This window comes from Takifugu rubripes, chromosome 18, assembly GCF_901000725.2.
Source record: "Takifugu rubripes chromosome 18, fTakRub1.2, whole genome shotgun sequence".
Lineage (NCBI taxonomy): Eukaryota > Metazoa > Chordata > Actinopteri > Tetraodontiformes > Tetraodontidae > Takifugu > Takifugu rubripes.
In genome coordinates, this window is record NC_042302.1 from 4,448,181 (window position 1) to 4,469,338 (window position 21,158).

The window sequence follows — 21,158 nt, forward strand, 5'->3', positions numbered from 1 at the left end:
TGACATACATTTTATTGCAACCCAAAATTCTGAGATTGGGCAAAAGTTCAGTATTGGAGACTCGTGGTGTCTCACTCTAATGAGCTAATTAGCCACTACGTGATCCAAGTCTGCACCAGAAGGCAGCACAATCATGGGGACGACTGCTGCCCTGACAGTGGTCCAGGAGACAGTCATTGACACCCGGTCAGGCTGTTCCCACTGCTGCATCCAAGCACATTCCTGGGAAACTGAATGGAAATGTGGCTGAATAAGGTGCAAAGATGCTTGGGACCAAAAGGAAAGCAAGGTGCCAGAGTCTGGGGGAAGAGTGGATCAGAGCTGGTAGCGTCAGCGGGGGACTTTAGAGACTTCAAATGTCCTTCATCTTATTTTTTAATCTTTTTTAACTTAAGATTGTGAAGGAAGGGGATTGACGAGGCAACTCCATTCGTTGATATTGAAGCACTTAAGGTCCCCATTGATCAAACAGAGGGATCATCGACCACTAAAAAGGAAAAAAAAAACTTTTATTTTTTTTTTCTCTCAGGAATACAGTCGACTGCTGTGCACAGCACATACGTACAAAAATAAAAGGAAAAACTTTAACATCCTCGGTCAGAAGTGTCAAAGAAAGAAAAACAAAAGTCTCCATTTACAGTTGTTAGCCCGACCAGAAGCTCTAAGGCAGAGGGGTGAGGTATATGAGATGACCGGAAGTGAGGGGAGGCCCACTTCCTTTAAGAGCCACAGACACGTTTCAAAATAAAACAAATGGAACACACTCGCGTTCAAGCTCGAGCTCAGGCATGCCGAGAGTATTTTAAACAATTTAATTTTTTAAAATCACTTTTTAATAAGAGATTAGTCTGAATAACTTATTTTTTGGTCAAAGCTTAGACGTGAAAATGGTACTTTTTTTCTACAACAAAATAACTTGAAAATGCAAATTAAGGGGCTCCTGGAAACAGTGAGATGGTTGTGAAAAGTTGCTCATGATCTGACCTATGACAGCAGGGATTAATAGAATTTATCAGCAAATTTGTGACAAAACTATGCATCGGCATCAAATCCCAGTCTCAGCGAATTTCCAGTTCAAGGTGACGGCACCCTGGATCACACTGGGGTGGGGGCCAAGACCGGACCGTGACTCTGACTGTAACCTCAAAAATGCTAAAAGGAGAAGCAGGAAGCAGCGAGCTAAAGCCGAGGCTGAGATTGCCTGGATTTCCCTGCTCCTCACTGAACAAAGATGGCCGCGGACACCACGTCCAGATCAAACGGCCGCAGAGACGCGAGGACATGAGGACACGCTTCCCAGAAACCCAGCGAAGCAGGAAAACCATCCCAGGAACTCGTAATAAGATATTAACTATACGTTTCTGCCAGTGTGACACCATGTGACACCCACATATAGGTTACAATCTTATGGAAGGGGATTGTAGGACATGCGTGGAGAAATATATGAGGACAAATGTATTTATGTCCTGTCTTTTATTCTTAGGCTTCTGACACTTTCTGAAGAATTTAAGTCCAACATAATTTAGAATTTTTAAATATCCTGAGTTAAAATCTGAATTATGAGAAGATTTTATAATTTTGGTTTTAAGTTTTATTCCTCTCATAAGTTTTAACTTTGATTTATATTCAAGGAGGGGGGGAAAGTTGAGACTAAAGAGGAATTTAAGATTTCTACACATATAAAATGTTAAACTTGATTGAATTCTTCAAATGTGTCCTGAAATTCTAGTTGAAATTCTAAAAAATGATCTTCCCGCCCCTCCGTCCACCTTATGACTCTTCTGTTTTCGCATTTCGAACTCTGCCAGCAGCCCCTGAACGCCTCGCCGCCTCTGCAGTGCTGCTGCAGGTGGGAACGCAGCCAAGGAAAACGCACAAAAAATGTTTGGAACCATCCCGACCAGGACATTTAGGCACCTCCATCTATAAATACCTGTAGAGGATGGACATCATATCGAGCAGCAGCTAAAGCTAACAGTGCGACACCTTCGAACCCTGTTTCCCCCCTCTCGGCCTCCAACCACAGATTGTATATGACTTAATCGATCTAATTACAGGAAAGAAAATAAACCGGAGATAGAACACCCCCACCCCACCCCCACCCACTCCTCTGAGGCCCTTTCTGGAGCGTCAGCCCTATTTCTGTCTCCAGCAGGTGTCTCTTACATGCAAGTTTAAGGGGGCCGCAAGTGGGAACTCCAAGGCACCTTTAAATCGTGCAGCAAATGTAGTGCATTTCATCCTCTTTTTTTGTTGCTGTTTTTTCCCCCTCAGAAAGCGCTCAGAAACCTATAGCACATACTCGAGCAGCAGTCCATGCGTCCTTTAAACTACAGGTACAAGTGGTTCTTTGAGGTAATGGAAGTGTTGGTTTCACTCTTGAAAAGCGCAGCCCGTTCTCCGGCTCCGGGACGCCCGGTTCTGTTGCAGCAAGCACCAGGGTAACGCCAGACCCCCCCCTCCCCCCGTCCGTACAAACCATAAGCAGCACAGTGCATGTACAAAGGTAGCTCTCCAAATATACAGATATAGATATAAACAGAATAAATAGTTGTATGTGTGTTCCTTTTCCTTCCACAGTCCACCGCCACCTCCACCAGACCCCCCCCCTCCTCCTTCTGTTACCTGGGAGAACATCCACATGTGCAAAATTCCAAGTTATTGCCAGTTTCCCCCCTCATAGCCGCGGGAGGAAGTGCGTGACAGTCATGGCGGTGGTGGCCCTGTTGCCTCTCTTTACACGGCCGTGCTTGCTGAGGGCCATATAGAAGCCCTTGTAAACAAAAGACTCGTAGGCATTGTAGTTGTTGGGCAGCAAAGTCTCTCTGAATTTGCATTCGTCGGCGAAGGCTCTCTAGAACAGAAAAGCCGGGGGGAGAGAACAAGAGAGGGGAGGTCAGTAAATCTCTTGACAGTCGTGGGGATGAACATCACAACATATGCACGGTTTCCGTATGACCTTTACTTTGGCAGACAGCGTGCCTACAAAGCATGCTCGGGGGGAAACAGGAGGAGGTGGCATGTTGTTGCAAAAGAAATGCCCCTTTCCAACCCGGATACCAGCCTCCTACATTTACCGCTGAAAATAAGCTCGACCGCAGATCTGCGATCAAATGTAAGCTAGCAGCGGATGCTCCATAAAGCACTTCTACAGTGCCCAGCAGCCTTTTATGAAGCTAACACGTCGTGTTTCCAGCTTTTGCATCATCTCCCACGACCCTATAGGCTGTCATGTAGACGGACAGGTTGGACGCCCGTTAGCGTTGCGTTTCAGCTCATTAAAACAGGCAATTTTATACTTTACAGGTGGGGTGAAAGGGCAAGCGTCGTTCCATAGCTACGCGCACATGTCAGAAGTCGTTAGCGGGGTGCTGGTTGTGGTCGACAAATGCCCACTATTGGTGCTTTATGACTGTTAATGTGAAGAAAACAACGCATATTCTACTTTTTTTTTGGTTGATGCATGTTCAGAACTCACCAAAAAGTGTTCTTACAGGGTATTTGGAGTGTTAATGGTTTTACAGTGCAGATGACTCAGGACTCTGCTGCTGCATGGCTGCATTTCCTGCACTGTTGCCGTACTTTTTGCTCGCACTGCTCTATAAGTGTGCCACACCAACAACACCAAGTCGACCAAAACCCCCACACTCAGCAGTGCGTTCGTGCGTGGCGTGCGTGCGTGCGTGCGTACCGTTCCGTATAACCTCCCCCTGCTGTTCATTGCGACAAACATCCCGCTCTTTACTCCGAACAGGCTGATCACACCTCGGTCCACCGCCGAGATCTCCAGCAGACCTTGAAGGAAACACACCGTTAGCGTGTGGGTGCGCGCGTGCGCGCGACGGGTGCGACTGGGGCCACAAACTGGTGGGTGGATCCCTGCAGGTGCACTGCGACTCGCTGATGCTCAGGGAATTCTGGAAGAGCAACTCTTTAGCAGGGTGTGTGTGTGTGTGCGTGTGTGTGTGTGTGTGTGTGTGTGTGTGTGTGTGTGTGTGTGTGTGTCCTGCTGCAGAGGGGTAAAAATAAGCGTGCGTCTAAAGCAGGTCCAAGCATTCGTGTCATGTTTTTGGCTGCCGGGGGTATTTCTCACCGCCCGGATGCGGCTGCGGCCGCTCTGGGAAACTTTCAGCGGCGCCGCCGCCTCTGATTAAATATCCTGCCAGCACCGGTGACCCGCTCTAACTTTCACGCAGCATAAGGTTACGCTCTTTTTACTCTCTCCGGCCCTGCAGGGCCGCATGCAAACTCACTGTATTGGTTCTCATTGTGTGCACCGCTTATCCTGCCGTCCGGGAGCACCTGCAGGTGGAACCCGATGCCAACGTTGCAGTACAGGCGCCGCACTCTTTTGATGCCCTGCAAATAGTCACTCTCCCAGTTCAGCTCTGATTTCCCCCCAGTTATGCCCAAGTAGGAGCGGGAGAAGAGAGTCTCCCACTTCTTTTCCAACAGAGTCGCGTTAGTCCTGATCGGGTAAGACGACACGATCCCGCAGAGAGAAATCCACAGTAGCGCCGCGGCGGTCCAGCGCGTCCTGGCCCCTCCGGACATGCTGGAGAGGCACCTTTGCGCCATCCAGTTCGCCTTTTGGGCACGTGGTCAAAGTTAACTGCCCCAGAAATGCAACTCTTCTTATTTTCCGTCCTTTGGCATGGTGGGGGCGAAGGCTGATTTCGGGATCAAGGCAGATCAGGGACCCATAGCCGGGGGTGGGAGCAGCAGGAGAGGGTCGGAGCGCGGCGGAGCTTGAATTGGTGCCGGTGGCGATGATCATCTTTCGCCGCTCCGCTCCTCTCTAGGGCACCGCTGGCCGTGGAGGGGACACTACTCACTGTGAGGAGGGGGGGAGAAAAAAAAAACTGCTCACCTTGAGAGACTGTCACATCCTAAAATGACATCACGGTGACTTCACCGCTGCGCCCCCAACCCCCCCATCAAAACTAAGGAGGAGGAGGAGAGAGGAGAGAGCTGCACCTCCAGATCCCCGTCTGTCATGCTGGACGGAAGAGGATAGAGCGCCTCCTGTTTGGCTTTTCAAAGTAAAAGTTTAACCTTTGGAAAATTAAGAGTCCAGAGTGTTCAAGGAGCCAAACTGACAATGTCCTTCTCGTCCTTGAATCTCCGTTGTCTATCTTGACAAGTATTTCAGCAACACAACAAAGATGGTTGTGCAAATTAGATTCTGCGGTCGCTTGGAGGTCAAGCGGTACATCCGCTAGGGGGCGCAACCATCGCGTGCTCCATTTTGCTTATGACCGGAAAACAATTGGACCTCTATTCCTACTTTTTCCTGTCCAATCCCTGTTTATTCACCACTTTTTTTCCCTGTATTTCAGCCCATAGCTACAGTTGGATCTTACCACCTTCCTCATGGTCCAAATTTAGCTTACTGCACCACAAAAGGTCAGCATGCTACCATCAAATTTCCCCTTTCGCATCAATCATCGCATCTTAAATTTCCATCCATGCTGACACCATCGTGTCAGGACTGGGTGAACATGCGGATAATTGTGTTTTTACTTTGACGTAACCTAACCTAGTTTTTTGATCTTCCTGCGGCTAAATGCGGCTAACCTGCCGTTCCCAGGGAGTCCTGCAGGAAAGCAGTGATTCTGTAAGTGTTGAGCAATCCTGGAAGGAAGGATGGGGAGATGGATGGTCGGAAAGAGGATGGACACAATGTGCAAAACCCAAATGGGAACGGTGGTCACATGTCCTGCAGCAGTCCTGTCTGACCCTTCCTTCATTTGTCCTGGACGTGACCGGAGAACCTCCCCCTGTCACATGACAATATAATGCTGATTTATCACATTTCCCTTGGCTGTTTTGCTAAATTTACTTTAAATGATTAAATCATATCAACATAAGGCAAAAATTACCCCTTTACTTTACAAAAACATCCACCAAGAGCAGATATTCTACCACACCTTTATTGTAAATGTCATAATTTGTGTAAACAACAACAGAACTGACCTGAGTGTTTGCTCCCTTCTCCTGCAGGCTGCTGATAGGTGATGAAGTCTGGGGGGAATTCCAGGTCCAGTGGGCCCCCGAGGTGAACTCTGGCTGCCAGGGAGCCTCAGATCCGCCTTAGCAACCAGAGACAACCTCCTTGCTAACAAACAGCAGGTGTAAGTTGACCCGCGTTGCATCACAACACCGTGGCCTGATATGTGGATTTATCACGCTGTGCTGGAGCCGCCACAACTCTCCGGATCACAGGGAGCTGCAGATTAATGAGGCAGCAGTGTGATTTGCTGCGTAAGCAGGTGGCTGAATGGTCAGAAGCAGGCAGCTATTGACAGGCTGTACCTGCGATCAATGGAAACAGGCACTCAAAGAACCGGTTAATACTGGCCTGGAGCTGAGGCGGCTATTTCGGAAACCATGATACAACTTCTCCTAAAATATGGATACGGGGCCCCCGCGCGCGCACATACACACACCCCAAAGAACCCCTGGAAATATCTTTCACATGGTATTATTAAAGGAAATCCATCAAAATGTTTATATATACCAGAATGAATATCAGAATAAAGAGGGTTATTGTGAGGCGCGCACACACACACACACACACACACACACACAATCAGAAAAAATAGACCAAAGAGAATAAACAGCTTTTGTGCGTTTAACCAAAGTATTAGTAACTGGATACAGGAGGGGCCGCAAGCTCTTTCAATTACAGTTTTATTAACGTGGGGCTTAAAAGATGATACTGAAACAACAGCTGGGGGGGACCCACAGAGGTCCTGGGGGGGCGGGGGTCTCTGTAACGGCATCATCGTGGCTGACATGTAATACAAGAGAAACTGTGAAGGTTTCATATGAAGAAGCAGTTTTGGCTCACAATCTCATCGTTTATGGTATTAACGACATGAGCAAGGTCGCCGCCCCCTGGTGGCGGGTTGGAGTAAAGAAATGAGGGCCATCCTAAAATGATAAAGCATTAAAATATGGTGGTTGGGAAGAAAGTGCTCTGCTGAAATGTCAGATGTCTGCAGGACAGAGTGGACCCAGCTGGCTCCAGCAGAACGTGTCTGTTCAAGGGTAACGCCGGTGCTCTGCAGGGGGGGCTGCAGGCTGCTAAATCAGGCCTGCAGTGACTAAGGGGAAATGAAACAAGGCCAGGGTGACTTTTAACGCTGATTTGAAAGCTCCAGCGGTGACGCAGCTCTTTCCAGCCAGCAGCTTGAGGGTGCGGAAGAAAACAACATTAGTCATTCGGTGGAGCAAAGGTGCAAAATTAAAATATGTTTTCAAACCTTATCTGTCAAAGGGAGCGTGCAGCCATGACGGTGATGTTGCATTTTCCTGCAGCGGTCTGTCAGACTTGAAGTTGGTGCAGAAGACGTGGCAGGTAGCCGTGATTGGCTCCCGTCAACAGGCCATCGATCCCTGCTCTGGCTCAGGGAACCACATATTCTGAGGCAGGAGGGCTGGAAGACACGACAGCAGCGATAGGACGTAGTGAATACTGACCTCTCTTATGTTAATCTGAATCACAGGAGGCCCTGAAGTCCAACAAAGTAGCCAACAAAGCTGTTAGGGGTGAATTATTTTAAAATCAGTGCTATATTTCTGCAGAGTTGCCATGTTTGACAGATCTTTTTCCCTCTCTCTCTGCTGCCTTTGAGTCAGGACCTGACAGGAGAGCTCTGTTTACATGTTGCCACGCTGAAAAGTCAGACAGTTTGGTTTATGGCTGCAGGAAGTTATGGAGATCAGAGGAGCGTCAGCTGCTGAGTCGGCACCTGATCCACCCCCACCGAGGCTCCTCTTCCCTCTCTCCCAGGAACCCAACACCGGGCCAGGCCACCGGGACCGACAGGGGAATGCCAGGAATCCTCTCAACCCATTTGCTCATTGCTTTGCACGTTCTCGCCCTTATGGGGATGTGAAGAGCGCCGCCGGGTCCGAGGTACGTCGCCCAGGAGCAAACAGGAAACAGGAGAGGAGGCAGGAGAGTGAGTCATCCTGGATGGAAGTGCTGTCGCCGGGCCAGCACAACAAAGATCCGATCATTTATTTTTGTCACAGCCCCTGCCAGATGAAATCAAACCCCACCATCCAAAGTTTGATTAAAGGTTCTGGCTGGTTGTCATGGAGAGTGACTAATAAATATGAATGTCAGGAATGATCCAGAAGAATCCGTGCAGCCTGACGTCCTTGGCGATCATTTCATTAGTATTAATGATATGCGCAGGCAGGTGATGAGTGCTGTAAGTGGATCACAGAGCAACGGTCGCCATGACCACCTAAATTTAATACTGGCCATTATTTTTAGTCAAATATTGGAAAATTCTAGGTCACGTGACAGATCAATGGCCGTGCTTGTGAAATGTAGAGTTTCACAGAGGTTCTTGACTGATTATTCTTACTGTTTTTGCAAGAAACATTCACATGACTAAGAAGAATTCGTCAAATGAGCGTTAAACTGACATTTTTGTCAACTGGGTTTTGTTGCCACCAAAGTTTCCTTGAAAAACTCCAACGCACCTCAGCTCGTCCCTCCTACGTGAGGACACCCCCCTCTAGTGTTTAATGGGCGCAATGACACCCAGCGCCCTTGGGTGGGAGGATGATAACTCACTGCATTGCAGCACTGGCTGGGATTGGTTTCACCTCAGCTTAAATAAAACTCATAGGAAGTTGAATTAGAGGGAAACCGAAATGTATAACATGAAAGCGAATGAACTGGGTGGGAATGAAGCTCCATCTGATCAGGTAGAACCAGTGAAAGAAGGACATACATAGGTGGTTTGAGCAGGGGTGGGTTCAAGCGGTCTGTGTGCCCCATGCATGATGAGACACAAGTCATTAAAGATCACTGTTGCTGGTGACCTCCCTGTTCAAAGGTCGCTCCTCAGGGTGCCCTTCAGGCACTGCACTGGACTGTAGGAAACAATGCCGCTCTGCTGATGCTATTTTGAATGGCGTCACTGGGTTTAACTGGCAGTGATGAATTGATGCCGCCACTTTGATGCCGTTTATATCTGGGCCTGCTTGTCAACATGTGTAATCACTCATGCGGAGGCTAATTTTATAAATGAGACTGCATAAAAATACAAAATGGAAGGTCTTGTTATGATGAGTCAGCAGATTTAACAGATATTTACAAATCTTCCTGGTTATTATAGTAAAAACATGCTAGCAACCAGGGAGGGGGACTCGTGTATATAAAACACATCTGCGAATGTTATCTGTGATTTCTGAATAGAATATTTTAAAAGCTTGCACACAAAACCAAACAAATTAGAACTCAGGGTGTGCTACGTTAGCAGCAGCTAATGAAGCTCTGAGCTTCTGTCTTGATTAGGTGTTAAAATTGGTGAAGTTGCCATTTAAAATGAACAGAAAGTTCTCAAACGTTGATTCTTTGCAGTAAGCAACAACTTATTATTGGTGTCTCATTAGTAGATAAGCTGCGCTCACACGTCAGAAAATGGAGTTTACCAACAGTGCATCTAAATCTGACAAACCCAGACATCCCACAACCCCTAACATTGTTCCCGCCTCTCATCTGCCTTGCAATTAGCTCTTGCGGCTGCCACGTGTGTGACTCTAAAAAAGAGAAATAAATAAAAATTGAAAACGAAAGCGTGCAGACAAGGCTGTGTTTGAAAACAAACTCCGGAAGCCACCGATTGACAGCTCTGTCTGCCCACTCTGGCTGAACCCGAGGCTGCTGTGGCCTCACTGTGGGTGCCGCCGGTCCACGCTTCAAGATCCTGTGACGCAGGGGTACAATAACACCACACCGACACTGGAGCGCCGGATATCCGAAACACTTGGACATATTTAGCTGGAGGCGGGCGCACCCTATAGATAAGCATTTGACACAACAACCTGCAGCTGACTTGAAATATCTCACTGGTTTGAAAACGCTTCTTTTCGGCCTCGGAATGTAAATGACAGCAGCTCAGGCTCCGCCTACGGAACAGCCATACATGGACGCCGGGTCTGGACGGAGAGAGCCCCACGCAAACTACCAGTTTGAGACGTTGGAGAGGACATAATGATGGCATTCACATCAGTGGTCGATGGGGGAAAACTGCCTCTTGACCACTTCCAACTAACAAGCTCAGACCACTAATGAGCTCCGGACGGCCAACTGGGCCAACAAATCCAACTGGACGTCCAGTCCCAAAACAGACCAGTCATGCTGGAAAAGCATTTTTTATCTTATAATGCAAATTGCCTGCGTTTAGCAGTAAATTAAACAACTAAAATTAGTAAATACAGATCAAAAGTCAAGTAAAAACTCAGACTTAACTTGATTCAACAGTTTTGGGATTCAGCTCCGCAAATGAACGTTTGCCAGAGTTAGGAGAGCATAGAGAGTTGTTTCTAATTATATTTCTGGTAAAACATACAGGCACGCTACATTTAATTCTCCTCTGTGTCAAATAATTAAGATAGTTCACGATTACAATGAAATGTGTTTCGCTCATGGTGAACTTCCACCTGCATTGCTGCAGATGTTGTAATCATATCTGGGCTGATGGAGGGGAAAAAAAACATCTATACATGTTAAGAAGTGTGACCACAGTGTTTGCATGACTGGATCTGGTATTTTGGTCATGGCTGTAGGCAGTTCTGGTGGAGGCTGGGAATGTGTGACCACAGGGCCCTTTGGCCCCCACAGCTGCACGTCTTCCTCTCTTGTCTGGGTCCAAAGACATGGACCATCACGCCGCTTAACTTTTACTGCAGGTCCGCTGTGTGACAAAAACCGCAGCCGACAACCACCCACACAGAGGAGAAAATGACAACCCTTGAGACGACTGTCCTCTCAGACGTCCAGGAAAAGTGGAGCATTTCTTCTTTTACTCGACTTCAGATGGTACAGTGATTGTCCCCCGCCCTGGGAGTGGGCGACAGGCGGGCGGAGAGCCTGTCATGTTCATGTCAATGATTAGATCAAGACCTGAACCTCTGTCACATGGGGAAACACAGCGTCAGACTGCTGCTGCCATCTGCTGGATTCCCTCCTCGACGGTCTGAACAGGCGTCAGAAATAAAATGAGGCTTATTTATTTCGCCTTATTATTTCCTTTTTTTTTTGGGATGGTGTTTACTTTTTCATCCTCATACTCCTACACGTTTACGTGCTGCTAATTTAGGTTTGACAGAATGTGTAGGATGATGAGCTACTTTGGGTCCTTTTTGGTATGCACGGCCTCAAAACGTCACAGGAAATGTTTATTAAAAGAAAAGGAAATGCAGGTACACCACATGGCAGGCCATCCATTATTTATTAGAATAAATATTAGAGATCTATGAATAGTAGTTCTGCAAATAGAGGTGTTATTTTTTTGTAGTATGTTAAAGGACCACAAATGTGAAACAAAACGCGTGCAAAAATTCTGTGTAATTTTACAGGACCATAACATGTAATCCCTTACAGTGTAAAATCCTAAGGTTTAAAGTGATTGAAAGGCACCAGAAAGAAGGCATTTGTTTGATAGACGTAGATTCGCCATTCTATTTATAGCCACGAAAAGCACATACCCTTTATTTTTAAATACAGTCACACAATATTTTTAAGACCAAAAAATAAAATAAAATATGTACGTTGTATATGACGTTTCCGGTCCGGCCGTCATCCGGTCTCCGTCAGCCTGGACGCCCAACGTCACTTCCGCCCGCTGAAGGCGGGATAGTTGAACGTCGCTAGTTTGTCAGCTGTTGTGTAATTAAATAAAAAATTAAAGGTACGTTAATTTGGTATTATAGACACCGTTTTCGTTGGTAAATTGGTAAGTAGAGCTAACGTTTGAAGATTGGTTAGCCTGAACATTCAAACATTAACTTGATGTTTGTTAACTTTTAAGCTAGCTAACTTAGCGTCAGTCACTCAACTGTTTTACCTCTTAATCGTACAATGGACCGACCATCAAGGTTAGTAATAACTTGTTTAATTTTTATCCTTGTTATGTATGTGTTATGTACATTACTGTACGCTAATACTTGGCTACCATTGACAGGAAAGCAAAGGCTGTGAATTACTGTGAAAGCAGGGACAACGACGATGGTGAGACACCGTAGTACATTTTAAATCAGTTTGAAGCCTTTTATCGGACTTAATGCTCTATTGGTTTAATTAATGACTCTTACTGTACAGTATTTCACAATATTGTTGCTGCGACTCATTTTTAGAAGACTTTAGCTCGAAAGTTTCGTGCACGTCAGTGGTCTGTATGTGTGTTGACAGAAGAGGATTTTGCCTTTGCGAAAGCTCCACCAAGCAAAAAGGCCAGGGAGAGTGGAAAACAGGAGGCCAAGAAATCCTCCAGTCAAGACTCCCAGTCCACAGCCAGCCAGCAGAACAGGTTTGGAATATCATTAATATACAAAACCTGCATAGTTAAAACAATAGCCACTTTGGTTATACATGAAAACATGCTAACTGGTAATGTAGCTGACATGATACTGGATGTAAACAATGTATCTTCTTATCAGTTTGGTCTGTGCATGAGCTGCAGCTCTCTGGCCTCCGTGGTAGATAAACGAGAGCTATCGGATGAATTTTAAGAACTTTTTGGCCCCTTTTCATACATACACTGAGATCAGGAGTGATTTCACACATGCAACACACACCAGCAGAGTATTTATTCACATGCTGGAGACAAGATGACTGGCTGGTATGAGGGGATGTATGGGTAGAGCAAATATCTGATACCTTGTATCCTGCACCGCACACTAATTCAGAGTTTCTCTGCTGTGTTGGAGGGTTTTACATCACACATACGATGTGGCTGAAATCATCTAAACAGGAATTTGGTTTCCAACAGAAAACCGTTGGATGAGAGGCTGCATGAGAGAGATCTAGAAGCGGCTCTCACCCTCTCCTTGCTCAATAGCTCAAATGAGAGAGAGGACCAGGCTAAAGGTGATGGTTTGTCTTTAAAAAATACCGTTGTCTGGTGTTGAATCTTACGATTTTATATATATATATATATATATACTGTATATATATATATATATATATTATTTTTTATTTTATTTTTTTTAACTTTCAGGGGTTGCCAAAGTTCAAGTTGTGGCAGATGAAAACACAGACCCAACGTCTTTGTACCTCTCCAACTGCAGCGTGGACAGTACAGTTTTGGGTTAGTTCTGTTTTTGTTTTTTCTTGTTTTTTACAGTTTACACAGAGCGGTTGTTGATATTCCTACAGGAAACGCTGCTTGATTTGTTGTTTTGTGTTGAAGGTCTGGATGAGATCTCAGCAGAAAAGGAGAGTCTTGTAAAACAGAGAAAAGCTGCAGCTAAAGCTGCTGCAGAGTCGAGGAAAACCCTTAAGGATGAAGATGAAGACTATGAACCTAAAGCGTCCCCAGGTTGTCTTCTCGCCCTGACTGTTTATCTTCTGTTTCCCTCTGGTGTTGGTAAAATGGCAACTGGTTCCTTTTCCAGAATCAGACAGCGATTTCAGTGAACCAGCGGAGAGCGAAGATGAAGAATTCACCGTGAAGAACGTCAGCAAGACAAAGAAGAGGGTAAAAGAGAAAAGCAGGCAGGTCAAAGCAGCTCCTGCTTCCAAAAAGGCAAAGCCGGCTCCTCAACCAGCCAAAGTTAAATCACCTGGTGGAGGTACCTACTTCTCCTCGAGCAGTTTTGGCTTGATAAATTATCTTCTTTAAGATGAAAACTGTCTCACCGCAGCAGCAGCAACACCAGTGAGAAGTCCCCCAGTTGCAAAAGTCGCTCACAAAAGACCGGCGTCATCCTCCGCTGTGCCTGCATCAAGACCTGCGCTCTCTCCCATCCCAGCAGGGGGCAGAGTTCCCAAGTGGAACCCACCAGGTGCTGCACAGATGACTAGCAGCTACAGGTCTGACCAACACAGAGAGTGAAGCGAATGCTAATTTAATTCTCTTGTCTTCAGCTCAAGTTGGCAGGAGTCCGTCTTCATCCCAGTCCACAGATGTGAGGTCACCAGGTCAGGGGCTGCGGCTGGGACTGTCCCGCCTGGTTCGAGTGAAACCTCTTCACCCCAGTGTTGCAAGTCACTGATGGAATGGTAAAGACCCTGTGATGGACCCCCTCCGTGCATCTTCTTTAGCCAGAAGACTTAGCGGCCTCATTTCTGTGTCAAAAACTCATCAGTGGGACTTTTTTTGACATTACGCTTCGCCCAAAAGACCAAATCTTGAGCTGGTTTTTGGTTCAGAGGTATCTAAACTTACCTTTGATTGCTTTTATCTGTGTCTTTGGTTTAGATTTATTTGAAAAAGATGTATTATCTTTAGAAAACAGTTTTTCTTCTTTCTATTGTGTACAAAGACTGTATATTATGTACATATAACAAAAAATAAATACGTTTCCAGAATATTACTCAAGTGCAACACTGACTTTCTGGGGTCACATGAATCCTGAATAAAAAACGATCCTGGCTCCTGCTGTCTATATCTTTACCACTAGATGTCGACAAATCTTATATTTGGAACTTTTAAAATCCCAAATGGTATTTTCAGCTTTTTCATTACTTTCCTACTTCACCTAAACATATCATTCAGTACTTATCTAATTTAATTTAAATAATTAATAAATAATAATAAAGTCTGGTTCCTGGAACTGTTTCTCCTGCTGGGTCACTACAGCTAATCACTTGCACCTTGGGGCACAGGTGCAACACTCATGCATGATCTGTGTGCACACCTGAGCTGAGAGGGTGTTGAGACAGGAACCACCAACAGCACATGACATCAAAAGTGGAAGAGAACCGTCCCCTTGTTCGGCTTTCAATAGACATGTGATACCCTGGAAGTCCAGAATGAGATCTGGCTGGATTAGAGAATCCCTCATGGTCTTTACCATGACTGCCACTCTGCTCTACCTGGGCTCCATCAAGAGCACGGTCCACGAGCACTCGGAGAGACTCCATGGAGCCCACCGTAACGACTCCATCAGGAGCCAGAGAATGCTTCAGAAAATGTCCAGGATGGAAGCTGATATCAACAAGCTGTGTAAGTTTTTCAGAAACAGGCTTTTCGCAATGATTGATGGGCCATCGGCGTATCACCAGGTCTTCTGTTCCCCTGCAGTGGGTGTGTTGAACAGACGGGAGGAGGAGAAGGATCCGGTGGAAGCCACCAAAAAGAACCTGGTAGTGAAGAGGTTGTACCCCAACTCGGCTTTGTTTCGGAAGTGGGGCGGCGAGCTGTCGGAGGAGGAGCAGAAGGAGGCGGAGAGGCTGTTCCAGCAGTACGGCTACAACGCCTTCCTCAGTGACCGGTTGCCGCTCAACAGGGAAATCCCCGACACCAGACCCACGAGGTGAACCTTCTTGCCCTGTGCTTTTGATCCTCAAGCACATTCCGACTTATTTCTGCAACTTTTCTTGCTCAAATGAGCCTTTAGCATCCTCCTTAGAAACAAGTAATCGAGATAATTACTGCTCTGTTGGAGGTGCGCAGAGAAAAAGTACCCAGAAGAACTGCCCAACATCAGCGTCGTCTTGATCTACCTGGATGAAGCTCTGTCGGTCATCAAAAGGGCCATTCGCAGCCTCATCGACAAGACGCCAGCCCGGCTGCTGACGGAGATCATACTGGTGGACGACCACAGCAGCAACGGTGGGTCACAAACGGCTCCCTTGACTATTTCATATGTCCCTATCGGTAGCTTGACACCGTTTTTTGCGCAGAGGATTTGGGCAAAAAGCTGGACGAGTACATCGGCTCCATCCACGAGGAGCGTCCGGGTCTGGTGAGGAAAGTCCGGCATGCAGAGCAGCTGGGCCTCACCCAGGCCAGGCTGTCTGGGTGGAAGGCCGCGGTTGGGGACGTGGTGGCCATTTTGGACGCCCACATAGAAGTCCACGTGCAGTGGTGGGTTCAAGTGCAGTGATCAGCTTTTCTTTTCAACTCCGGCTCCGGTTGTGAAGCTGTGTCGTGTCCAGGGCAGAACCACTGCTGGCTCGGATAAAGGAGGATCGAACGGTCATCCTGACGCCCGTGTTTGACAACGTCAAGTACGACGATTTAACGGTGCTTCATTACCAGCCGGCAGCGGACGCCTTTGACTGGGCGCTGTGGTGCATGTACGAGAGTTTCAGGCCTGAGTGGTATGACCTGAAGGACGACTCGCTACCCGGCAAGTAAGTCTGACCTTAAACCCACAAATTCATCCTAACGATGAGTTCGGACAGGTGAGATCTTCCCTCAGGAGCCCCTCCATCATGGGGATCGTTGTCGCTGAGCGCAAGTTCTTCGGAGAAATCGGAAGTCTTGATGGTGGAATGAAAATCTATGGTGGAGAAAACGTGGAGCTCGGGATCCGGGTAAGAAGTGATTCATTTGAACAATTGGATTATATCGCGATTTGTAGTTGTGATGTCTCGTTTTGTTTTTTTATTACAGGCCTGGTCCTGCGGCGGCAGCATCGAAGTCATACCCTGTTCCAAAATCGCCCACATCGAACGAGCCATGAAGCCTTATCTTCCCGACTTGAGCGTAACGATGAAGAGGAACGCCCTGAGGGTGGCGGAAGTGTGGATGGATGAATATAAAAGCAACGTCAACGTCGCCTGGAACCTTCCACTTGTGGCGAGTGCCTCGAAAATGTGGTTGAGTGCACACTTCCGGGCGGTTCTTTAATGTAGATAACTTTGTTTGTTCTCCGTAGAATCACGGGATAGATATCGGGGACGTGTCGGAGAGGAAAAAGCTGAGGAAGAGGCTGAACTGCAAACCCTTTAGTTGGTACTTGGAAAATATTTACCCTCAACTGGACCCTCTGGACAACCTCGTGGGATATGGAGTGGTGGGTTAGAGACCATCTTGGGGTTTAGAAGTGATTTTTCTGGCTCTGCTTCAGGAGTTGCTCCATCTTTTTCCTGTCATCACAGCTGATTAACGATCTAAAACCAGACATCTGTGTGGATCAGGGCCCGGTGCCTGGCAACACACCCATCATGTACTCCTGCCACCACTATTCCCCTCAAGTATGTACAGATTCAGCTCTTCCACGCAGGCTTTCGCGATCTCCATCACCTGACGGTTCCTCTTTGGTGCAGCGCTGTTATTATCGCACCACTGGTGAGATCTACGTCGGAGGAATCAAGTCGCACAAGTACAACAGCAACCGCTGCCTGGTGGACCCGGGCGGCGGCGGCAGGAGCCCGCAACTGTACGAGTGTAAAGTAGCCAAGCAGAAGCACTCCCACATGCTGTGGGACTTTCAGCAGGTGAGCACTTCACTCAGATCAAAGCAGCAGTGAGTGAATCCAAGGCAGGGGCGGGGCTTTGATGGTTATTGCATTTATTCCCAGAACGGGCCGATCCAGAACCGCGAGACAAAGCGGTGCCTGGAGATAGCGCAGGAGAGCGACGGCTATTACCACCTTGTTGTCGGGCAGTGCAGCGATCAGACCTGGAAGATGCAGTATCTCATTAATGCTACCCACGGACACGTGGAAAAAGGGGGGGCGCCTCATCTGAGGAGAAATGGCGTCTGACCTCAAAGTTTTGGACCAACCCATGGACACTTTGAACTGCTGGACTTTTTTGTAACTCCTGTTTGAGTTGAATTGCTTTAGTTTGGAACATTTGCAACTGTAAATTCATTCCTTTACTAATGCAGCGCTCTGGTTTGAGTCTTATTGTTCTTTTTCTGCAGGAAAAGCCACAAAATTCAACACATTACTCCCACTCCAAGATTCTGGAGACATTTTATTACAATGCTTAAAAGAAAGGGTGCAGTGCTGTAGCAGGCTAACATTTCTGTTGAGCATCCAGAGTTGATTAGCTGTCATAAATATTCTGAGATAAAAGCTTCCCATTTTTTCTGCCACATTGCGTAACCTGTCTCCTTCAGATGAGTCGGCAGGGAGCTGTACCTGGGAGGGAGGGAGGGAGGCATTTTAGATCAAGTACAAAAAAAAGCCCAGGAAATGGAAAAACTGGTTGATTCTCACTTGATGGAGTTAAGTGCCAGCTCTTTTAGAGTTCCCAGGTTGGCCTTTAAGCCCCCGATGCCGACAAAGGCTTCATAGAAGTCATAGGAGAGGCCCGTGGTGCCGAACAGAGACGGGTCATCAGAGCTGATCACCATCGGGTGGCCCTCAGAAATCAGGGTGACTGCAGGGTGGTTCCGAAGGTCCGATACCAGCTTCAGAACCTGTGCTCAAGAGAATACACAGTAAATATACACTTGAGCCCCATAAAACAAGATCCAGATCAGTAATTTGGAGAATGGACAGAAAATGTTTCCTGTCTCCATCTAGTTTAGTGCAATATGTGGGAGCTGTGGCGACCTCTAGCGGCGACATAATTCCTAATTATCTGCTCATTACATGTACGCTGGCTGCTGGATAGAGCACTGCTGACGTCGGTCTGAGAGATCAGGGTTCAAATCCTGGTACATCCAGCCTGGGTCCTTGGGCAAGACCCTTAAGGCCACCTGGTAATGTGGGTGGGTGACTACTAATGACTCAATGTGCTACAGCAGAGGGAGCTGGGGAGCCAGGATGCCAGGGGGGGCGACAACTTGACCCCCATCTCTGAGTTAGCTAGATCAATATTTATAGACCTGGTTTGAGATGGGGCACAACTCCACAGCCACATTCCTTTTCCGAGAGATCTCCCTTGCTAGCGGATGGTGTGCCAGAGCGTAGCCGTGGCCGATGCGCGTCGTGTTGAACAGGAGGGCGTCCAGAATGTTTTGGTCCACGTCAGTGCCTTCGTCATCTGTCATACAGAAAGATGCTTTGATCTGTCATTTTTCTTCGTTGAACAAACGAATAATTTACAAACACTTTGATGTAGTCACCTGTCTCCCCAGCGTGAAAGAAGTACGGTAACGCAGCGCCTGTGGCCGCCGGGATAGAAAGGGCCTCCCTGAAGTACCAGAGTGTCCTGCCGCTGTCCTCCCTGCCGACCTACGAAAGATAAGCACAAGTTATTAAAATCAGGGGCCGCGCTTGTGTTTGTCAAGAGTTTTAGATTAGAATAAAAGGCTTCTTAACCAGGTCAAAGCCTGCGACAACATCCGGGAAGTCCTTCTGCAGCTGAATAGCTTCTTCTACAGCTTCTTTAACCTTGGATAGACTCATGGCTCTGAGGTGAAAGCAGCCAGAGACGTCATAAACCACCAAATTGAGCGATGCATCACAAACCCACAAACGTAATCCCATTCTCCGTAATTCTGACCTCCTGTTGATTAGATTAAATCATTTCCATTCCTGTGAACCGTAAAAAAAATTAAATTCAAATTAAATACAGGAATTAAGGAATAAACTTTTTCTCAACTTGGACCAGCGCAAGAGTAATTTGATTCATTTTCTTTCATATTTGTTTTAAGTAATAAGAAAAAAGATTAAACAAAAACAGCTTTGATTTTCCCCCTCTCTCCAGCTCTGAACACACATTCTGATGCTCTAGTCTAAATTTCACAGGAAGTACTTTTGACTTTTAAGGCTAAATCCTTCTTAGGTCGTACTTGAGGACAGGCTACGATAAAAGAGCATGTCACAATAGACCTCAATACAACTGTCAAAATATGCTATTGTTTGTCATGTCGCTAACCGTTAGCTAGCCTGTTTCTCAAGGCCGAGGACTGACCCTCAGATCCACCTGAATAGGTAAACGACATACCTGTGCACAGAGATGATGATACGAGCCCCGAGGAAGTCTGGATGGTCCGCCATAAACTGCTTGGTAACCTCCCGGAAGGTTTTGAGGGACCAGACCTTTTCGTGAACGGTTCCATCGAGTTCATATGTCTGAAACAAACCAGAAGGACTTGAACCCGCGGCTCAGGGCGCGGGAGCAGCAACGTGGGATCTGAGAGGAACCTTGGAGAGGCCGCTCCGAAGTTCCAGGTACATGATGTTGTCCAGCTGGAGCTCGGTCAGGCCCCTGTAGATGTAGTCCCTCAGCACGGGGGCGTGGGTGATCAGCCCTGCTGCTGCGAGGAAGGCCTTCTCAAACTTCTGCCACACCACTTCCTGGCTGGTGTACTCGCCCTCCGGATCCTCGGTGAACAGCGTCAGATGCTGCATCAAACTGAAAAAGACCGCCAATTTTAATTTCCCCCCTGCCAATATTTGGAGCCAGCTTGTTCCGGGGAGCGTGGTGTCCTCCTCAACCTGTTGTCAAAGCCCGTAGGGTCCCCGACTTTGGCTCTCAGGGTCTCCAGGAGTTGCCAGTAGAAACAGTCCCACCTGGGGGCGGGCTGGCGTGCAGAGAACAGGAAGCGGATGGAATTGTCCCACGTGAAGCAGATGTAGCAGTGCGGCCTGTAGGTGACGTTTTTCACCAGCCACTCCACGCTGACGAGAGCCGAGCTGTGTATGTGGAGGGCACCGCCTGTCACCACGGCAACAGGACAAAAAAAAAAAAAAAGGTCATCACATTACACTGAATGAATGCAAATCCTGGTCGTCTAATCACAATCAAAGGTGCGTCCAGGCAGCCGATACTGCCTGCTTCAGTTTGTCATGAAAATAAAGCGGCTTTAAGCACATGAGTAGATGCCAACAAACAAACAAACAAACTGATTCAAAAAGTGAGTGTCAAATATTATCCTCCATTTCCTGCCTCCGTTACCTTTGGGCATCCTCTGCAGCATTTTGAAGATGGGGCTCTCCTGGATGAGGGGCTTGGCTCGGAAGAAGTGCACGGCGGGGGGGAACTGGGCGGCGGACAGCTCCTTCTCCTTCAGGCGGTGAAGGCGGGCGTCCAGCTTCAGCTCGGTCGCCGTCAGCACCACCCTGCCTCCCGTCTGCCGGAGCGCCTCCTCTCGCATCAGCAGGTCCCTCTGGGACGGGTCAGGCATCCCCTCCGCTACTCCCGCCAGCCACAGGAGGGGCACCACAACCCGGTAGAGCCGGATCACCATGTCCGGCGGCTAGATCATGGTTGCCCTCCGTAAGAATCCAGATTCCTGCGGCTGGAATACGACTAAAACCAGAAGGGCTGTGGTTTCACTGGGTTGATTAACCACTTAAAGAGCATGCGACTCACAGACAGAGCCTCCTCAGTAGCTCTCCCTCAGTGAACTCCCTGAGGACGAGCTCCCAGTCCCGTCCCTCCAGACTCCACCTATGCTCCGCTGGTGGGTGTTGTGGGGGGGGTGTCTGTCTGTCCCATGCAGGCTGGCCCTATATAGAAGACTGTTGGCTCCACCCACTCCCTTCTTCTTCA

General features: G+C 47.6%; 4 protein-coding genes and 1 long non-coding RNA gene across 8 annotated transcripts; 3 read left to right on the plus strand and 2 right to left on the minus strand.

Moving 5' to 3' along the window:
• Positions 1–49: 49 nt before the first annotated feature.
• LOC101061438 (fibroblast growth factor 6-like) lies at positions 50–5,725 on the minus strand. Of its 2 annotated transcripts, none has more exons than XR_003885671.1 (4): positions 4,254–5,039; positions 3,692–3,795; positions 2,626–2,854; positions 50–487 (listed from the first exon to the last, which is right to left on the minus strand). XR_003885671.1 is itself a non-coding variant. In XM_029825303.1 (4 exons), exons 2-4 carry the CDS (start codon positions 4,576–4,578, stop codon positions 2,678–2,680), a joined length of 606 nt encoding a protein of 201 aa, XP_029681163.1. In that variant the 5' UTR covers positions 4,579–4,834; positions 5,578–5,725; the 3' UTR covers positions 493–2,677. The 2 variants fall into 2 exon arrangements, 1 of the variants encoding a protein (XP_029681163.1); XM_029825303.1 differs by lacking the exon at positions 50–487 and adding an exon at positions 5,578–5,725 and having other exon boundaries at positions 493–2,854; positions 4,254–4,834.
• A 1,378-nt stretch (positions 5,726–7,103) lies between these two features.
• LOC115246546 (uncharacterized) lies at positions 7,104–8,144 on the plus strand. The gene is made up of 3 exons (XR_003885672.1): positions 7,104–7,241; positions 7,324–7,554; positions 7,645–8,144. It is a non-coding gene; the product is annotated as an uncharacterized lncRNA (long non-coding RNA).
• A 3,463-nt stretch (positions 8,145–11,607) lies between these two features.
• rad51ap1 (RAD51 associated protein 1) lies at positions 11,608–14,370 on the plus strand. 3 transcript variants are annotated; one of them, XM_011613304.2, is made up of 10 exons: positions 11,608–11,765; positions 11,841–11,907; positions 11,994–12,040; positions 12,221–12,338; positions 12,801–12,898; positions 13,029–13,118; positions 13,221–13,349; positions 13,426–13,602; positions 13,678–13,815; positions 13,898–14,370. In XM_011613304.2, the coding sequence occupies exons 2-10, from the start codon at positions 11,891–11,893 to the stop codon at positions 14,023–14,025; spliced, it is 942 nt and encodes a 313-aa protein (XP_011611606.2). In that variant the 5' UTR covers positions 11,608–11,765; positions 11,841–11,890; the 3' UTR covers positions 14,026–14,370. The 3 variants fall into 3 exon arrangements, with proteins under 3 accessions (XP_011611606.2, XP_011611605.2, XP_029681424.1); XM_011613303.2 differs by having other exon boundaries at positions 13,675–13,815; positions 13,898–14,369; XM_029825564.1 differs by having other exon boundaries at positions 11,611–11,720; positions 13,675–13,815; positions 13,898–14,369.
• Positions 14,371–14,625: 255 nt separating this feature from the next.
• LOC101072353 (probable polypeptide N-acetylgalactosaminyltransferase 8) lies at positions 14,626–17,594 on the plus strand. Its single transcript, XM_011613306.2, has 11 exons — positions 14,626–14,978; positions 15,057–15,288; positions 15,421–15,587; positions 15,659–15,842; positions 15,914–16,111; positions 16,180–16,294; positions 16,374–16,559; positions 16,639–16,776; positions 16,862–16,957; positions 17,030–17,200; positions 17,285–17,594. Exons 1-11 carry the CDS (start codon positions 14,786–14,788, stop codon positions 17,468–17,470), a joined length of 1,866 nt encoding a protein of 621 aa, XP_011611608.2. The 5' UTR covers positions 14,626–14,785; the 3' UTR covers positions 17,471–17,594.
• Positions 17,595–17,666: 72 nt separating this feature from the next.
• Positions 17,667–21,122, minus strand: ada2b (adenosine deaminase 2b). The gene is made up of 9 exons (XM_003972831.3): positions 20,562–21,122; positions 20,102–20,321; positions 19,808–20,018; positions 19,608–19,735; positions 18,980–19,070; positions 18,784–18,892; positions 18,544–18,701; positions 17,930–18,132; positions 17,667–17,851 (listed from the first exon to the last, which is right to left on the minus strand). Exons 1-9 carry the CDS (start codon positions 20,851–20,853, stop codon positions 17,764–17,766), a joined length of 1,500 nt encoding a protein of 499 aa, XP_003972880.1. The 5' UTR covers positions 20,854–21,122; the 3' UTR covers positions 17,667–17,763.
• Between the last annotated feature and the right edge of the window lie 36 nt (positions 21,123–21,158).

Excerpts from the sequence above, each read along its gene's own strand:
- ada2b (XM_003972831.3), bottom strand. The coding sequence starts at position 20,853 with ATGGTGATCCGGCTCTACCGGGTTGTGGTGCCCCTCCTGTGGCTGGCG. Across the intron at positions 18,702-18,783 it reads CTTTCACGCTGGGGAGACAG|ATGACGAAGGCACTGACGTG; the intron begins GTGACTACATCA and ends TCTGTATGACAG. Across the intron at positions 17,852-17,929 it reads CTGGCACTTAACTCCATCAA|GTACAGCTCCCTGCCGACTC; the intron begins GTGAGAATCAAC and ends CCTCCCTCCCAG.
- LOC101061438 (XM_029825303.1), bottom strand. The coding sequence starts at position 4,578 with ATGGCGCAAAGGTGCCTCTCCAGCATGTCCGGAGGGGCCAGGACGCGC. Across the intron at positions 3,796-4,253 it reads ACACAATGAGAACCAATACA|GTCTGCTGGAGATCTCGGCG; the intron begins GTGAGTTTGCAT and ends GTTTCCTTCAAG. Across the intron at positions 2,855-3,691 it reads GGGGGAGGTTATACGGAACG|AGAGCCTTCGCCGACGAATG; the intron begins GTACGCACGCAC and ends TTTCTGTTCTAG.
- LOC101072353 (XM_011613306.2), top strand. The coding sequence starts at position 14,786 with ATGAGATCTGGCTGGATTAGAGAATCCCTCATGGTCTTTACCATGACT. Across the intron at positions 15,588-15,658 it reads GGACGACCACAGCAGCAACG|AGGATTTGGGCAAAAAGCTG; the intron begins GTGGGTCACAAA and ends TTTTTTGCGCAG. Across the intron at positions 17,201-17,284 it reads TGCTGTGGGACTTTCAGCAG|AACGGGCCGATCCAGAACCG; the intron begins GTGAGCACTTCA and ends ATTTATTCCCAG.
- rad51ap1 (XM_011613303.2), top strand. Across the intron at positions 12,899-13,028 it reads GAGAGAGGACCAGGCTAAAG|GGGTTGCCAAAGTTCAAGTT; the intron begins GTGATGGTTTGT and ends TTTAACTTTCAG. Across the intron at positions 13,816-13,897 it reads TCCCAAGTGGAACCCACCAG|CTCAAGTTGGCAGGAGTCCG; the intron begins GTGCTGCACAGA and ends TCTTGTCTTCAG.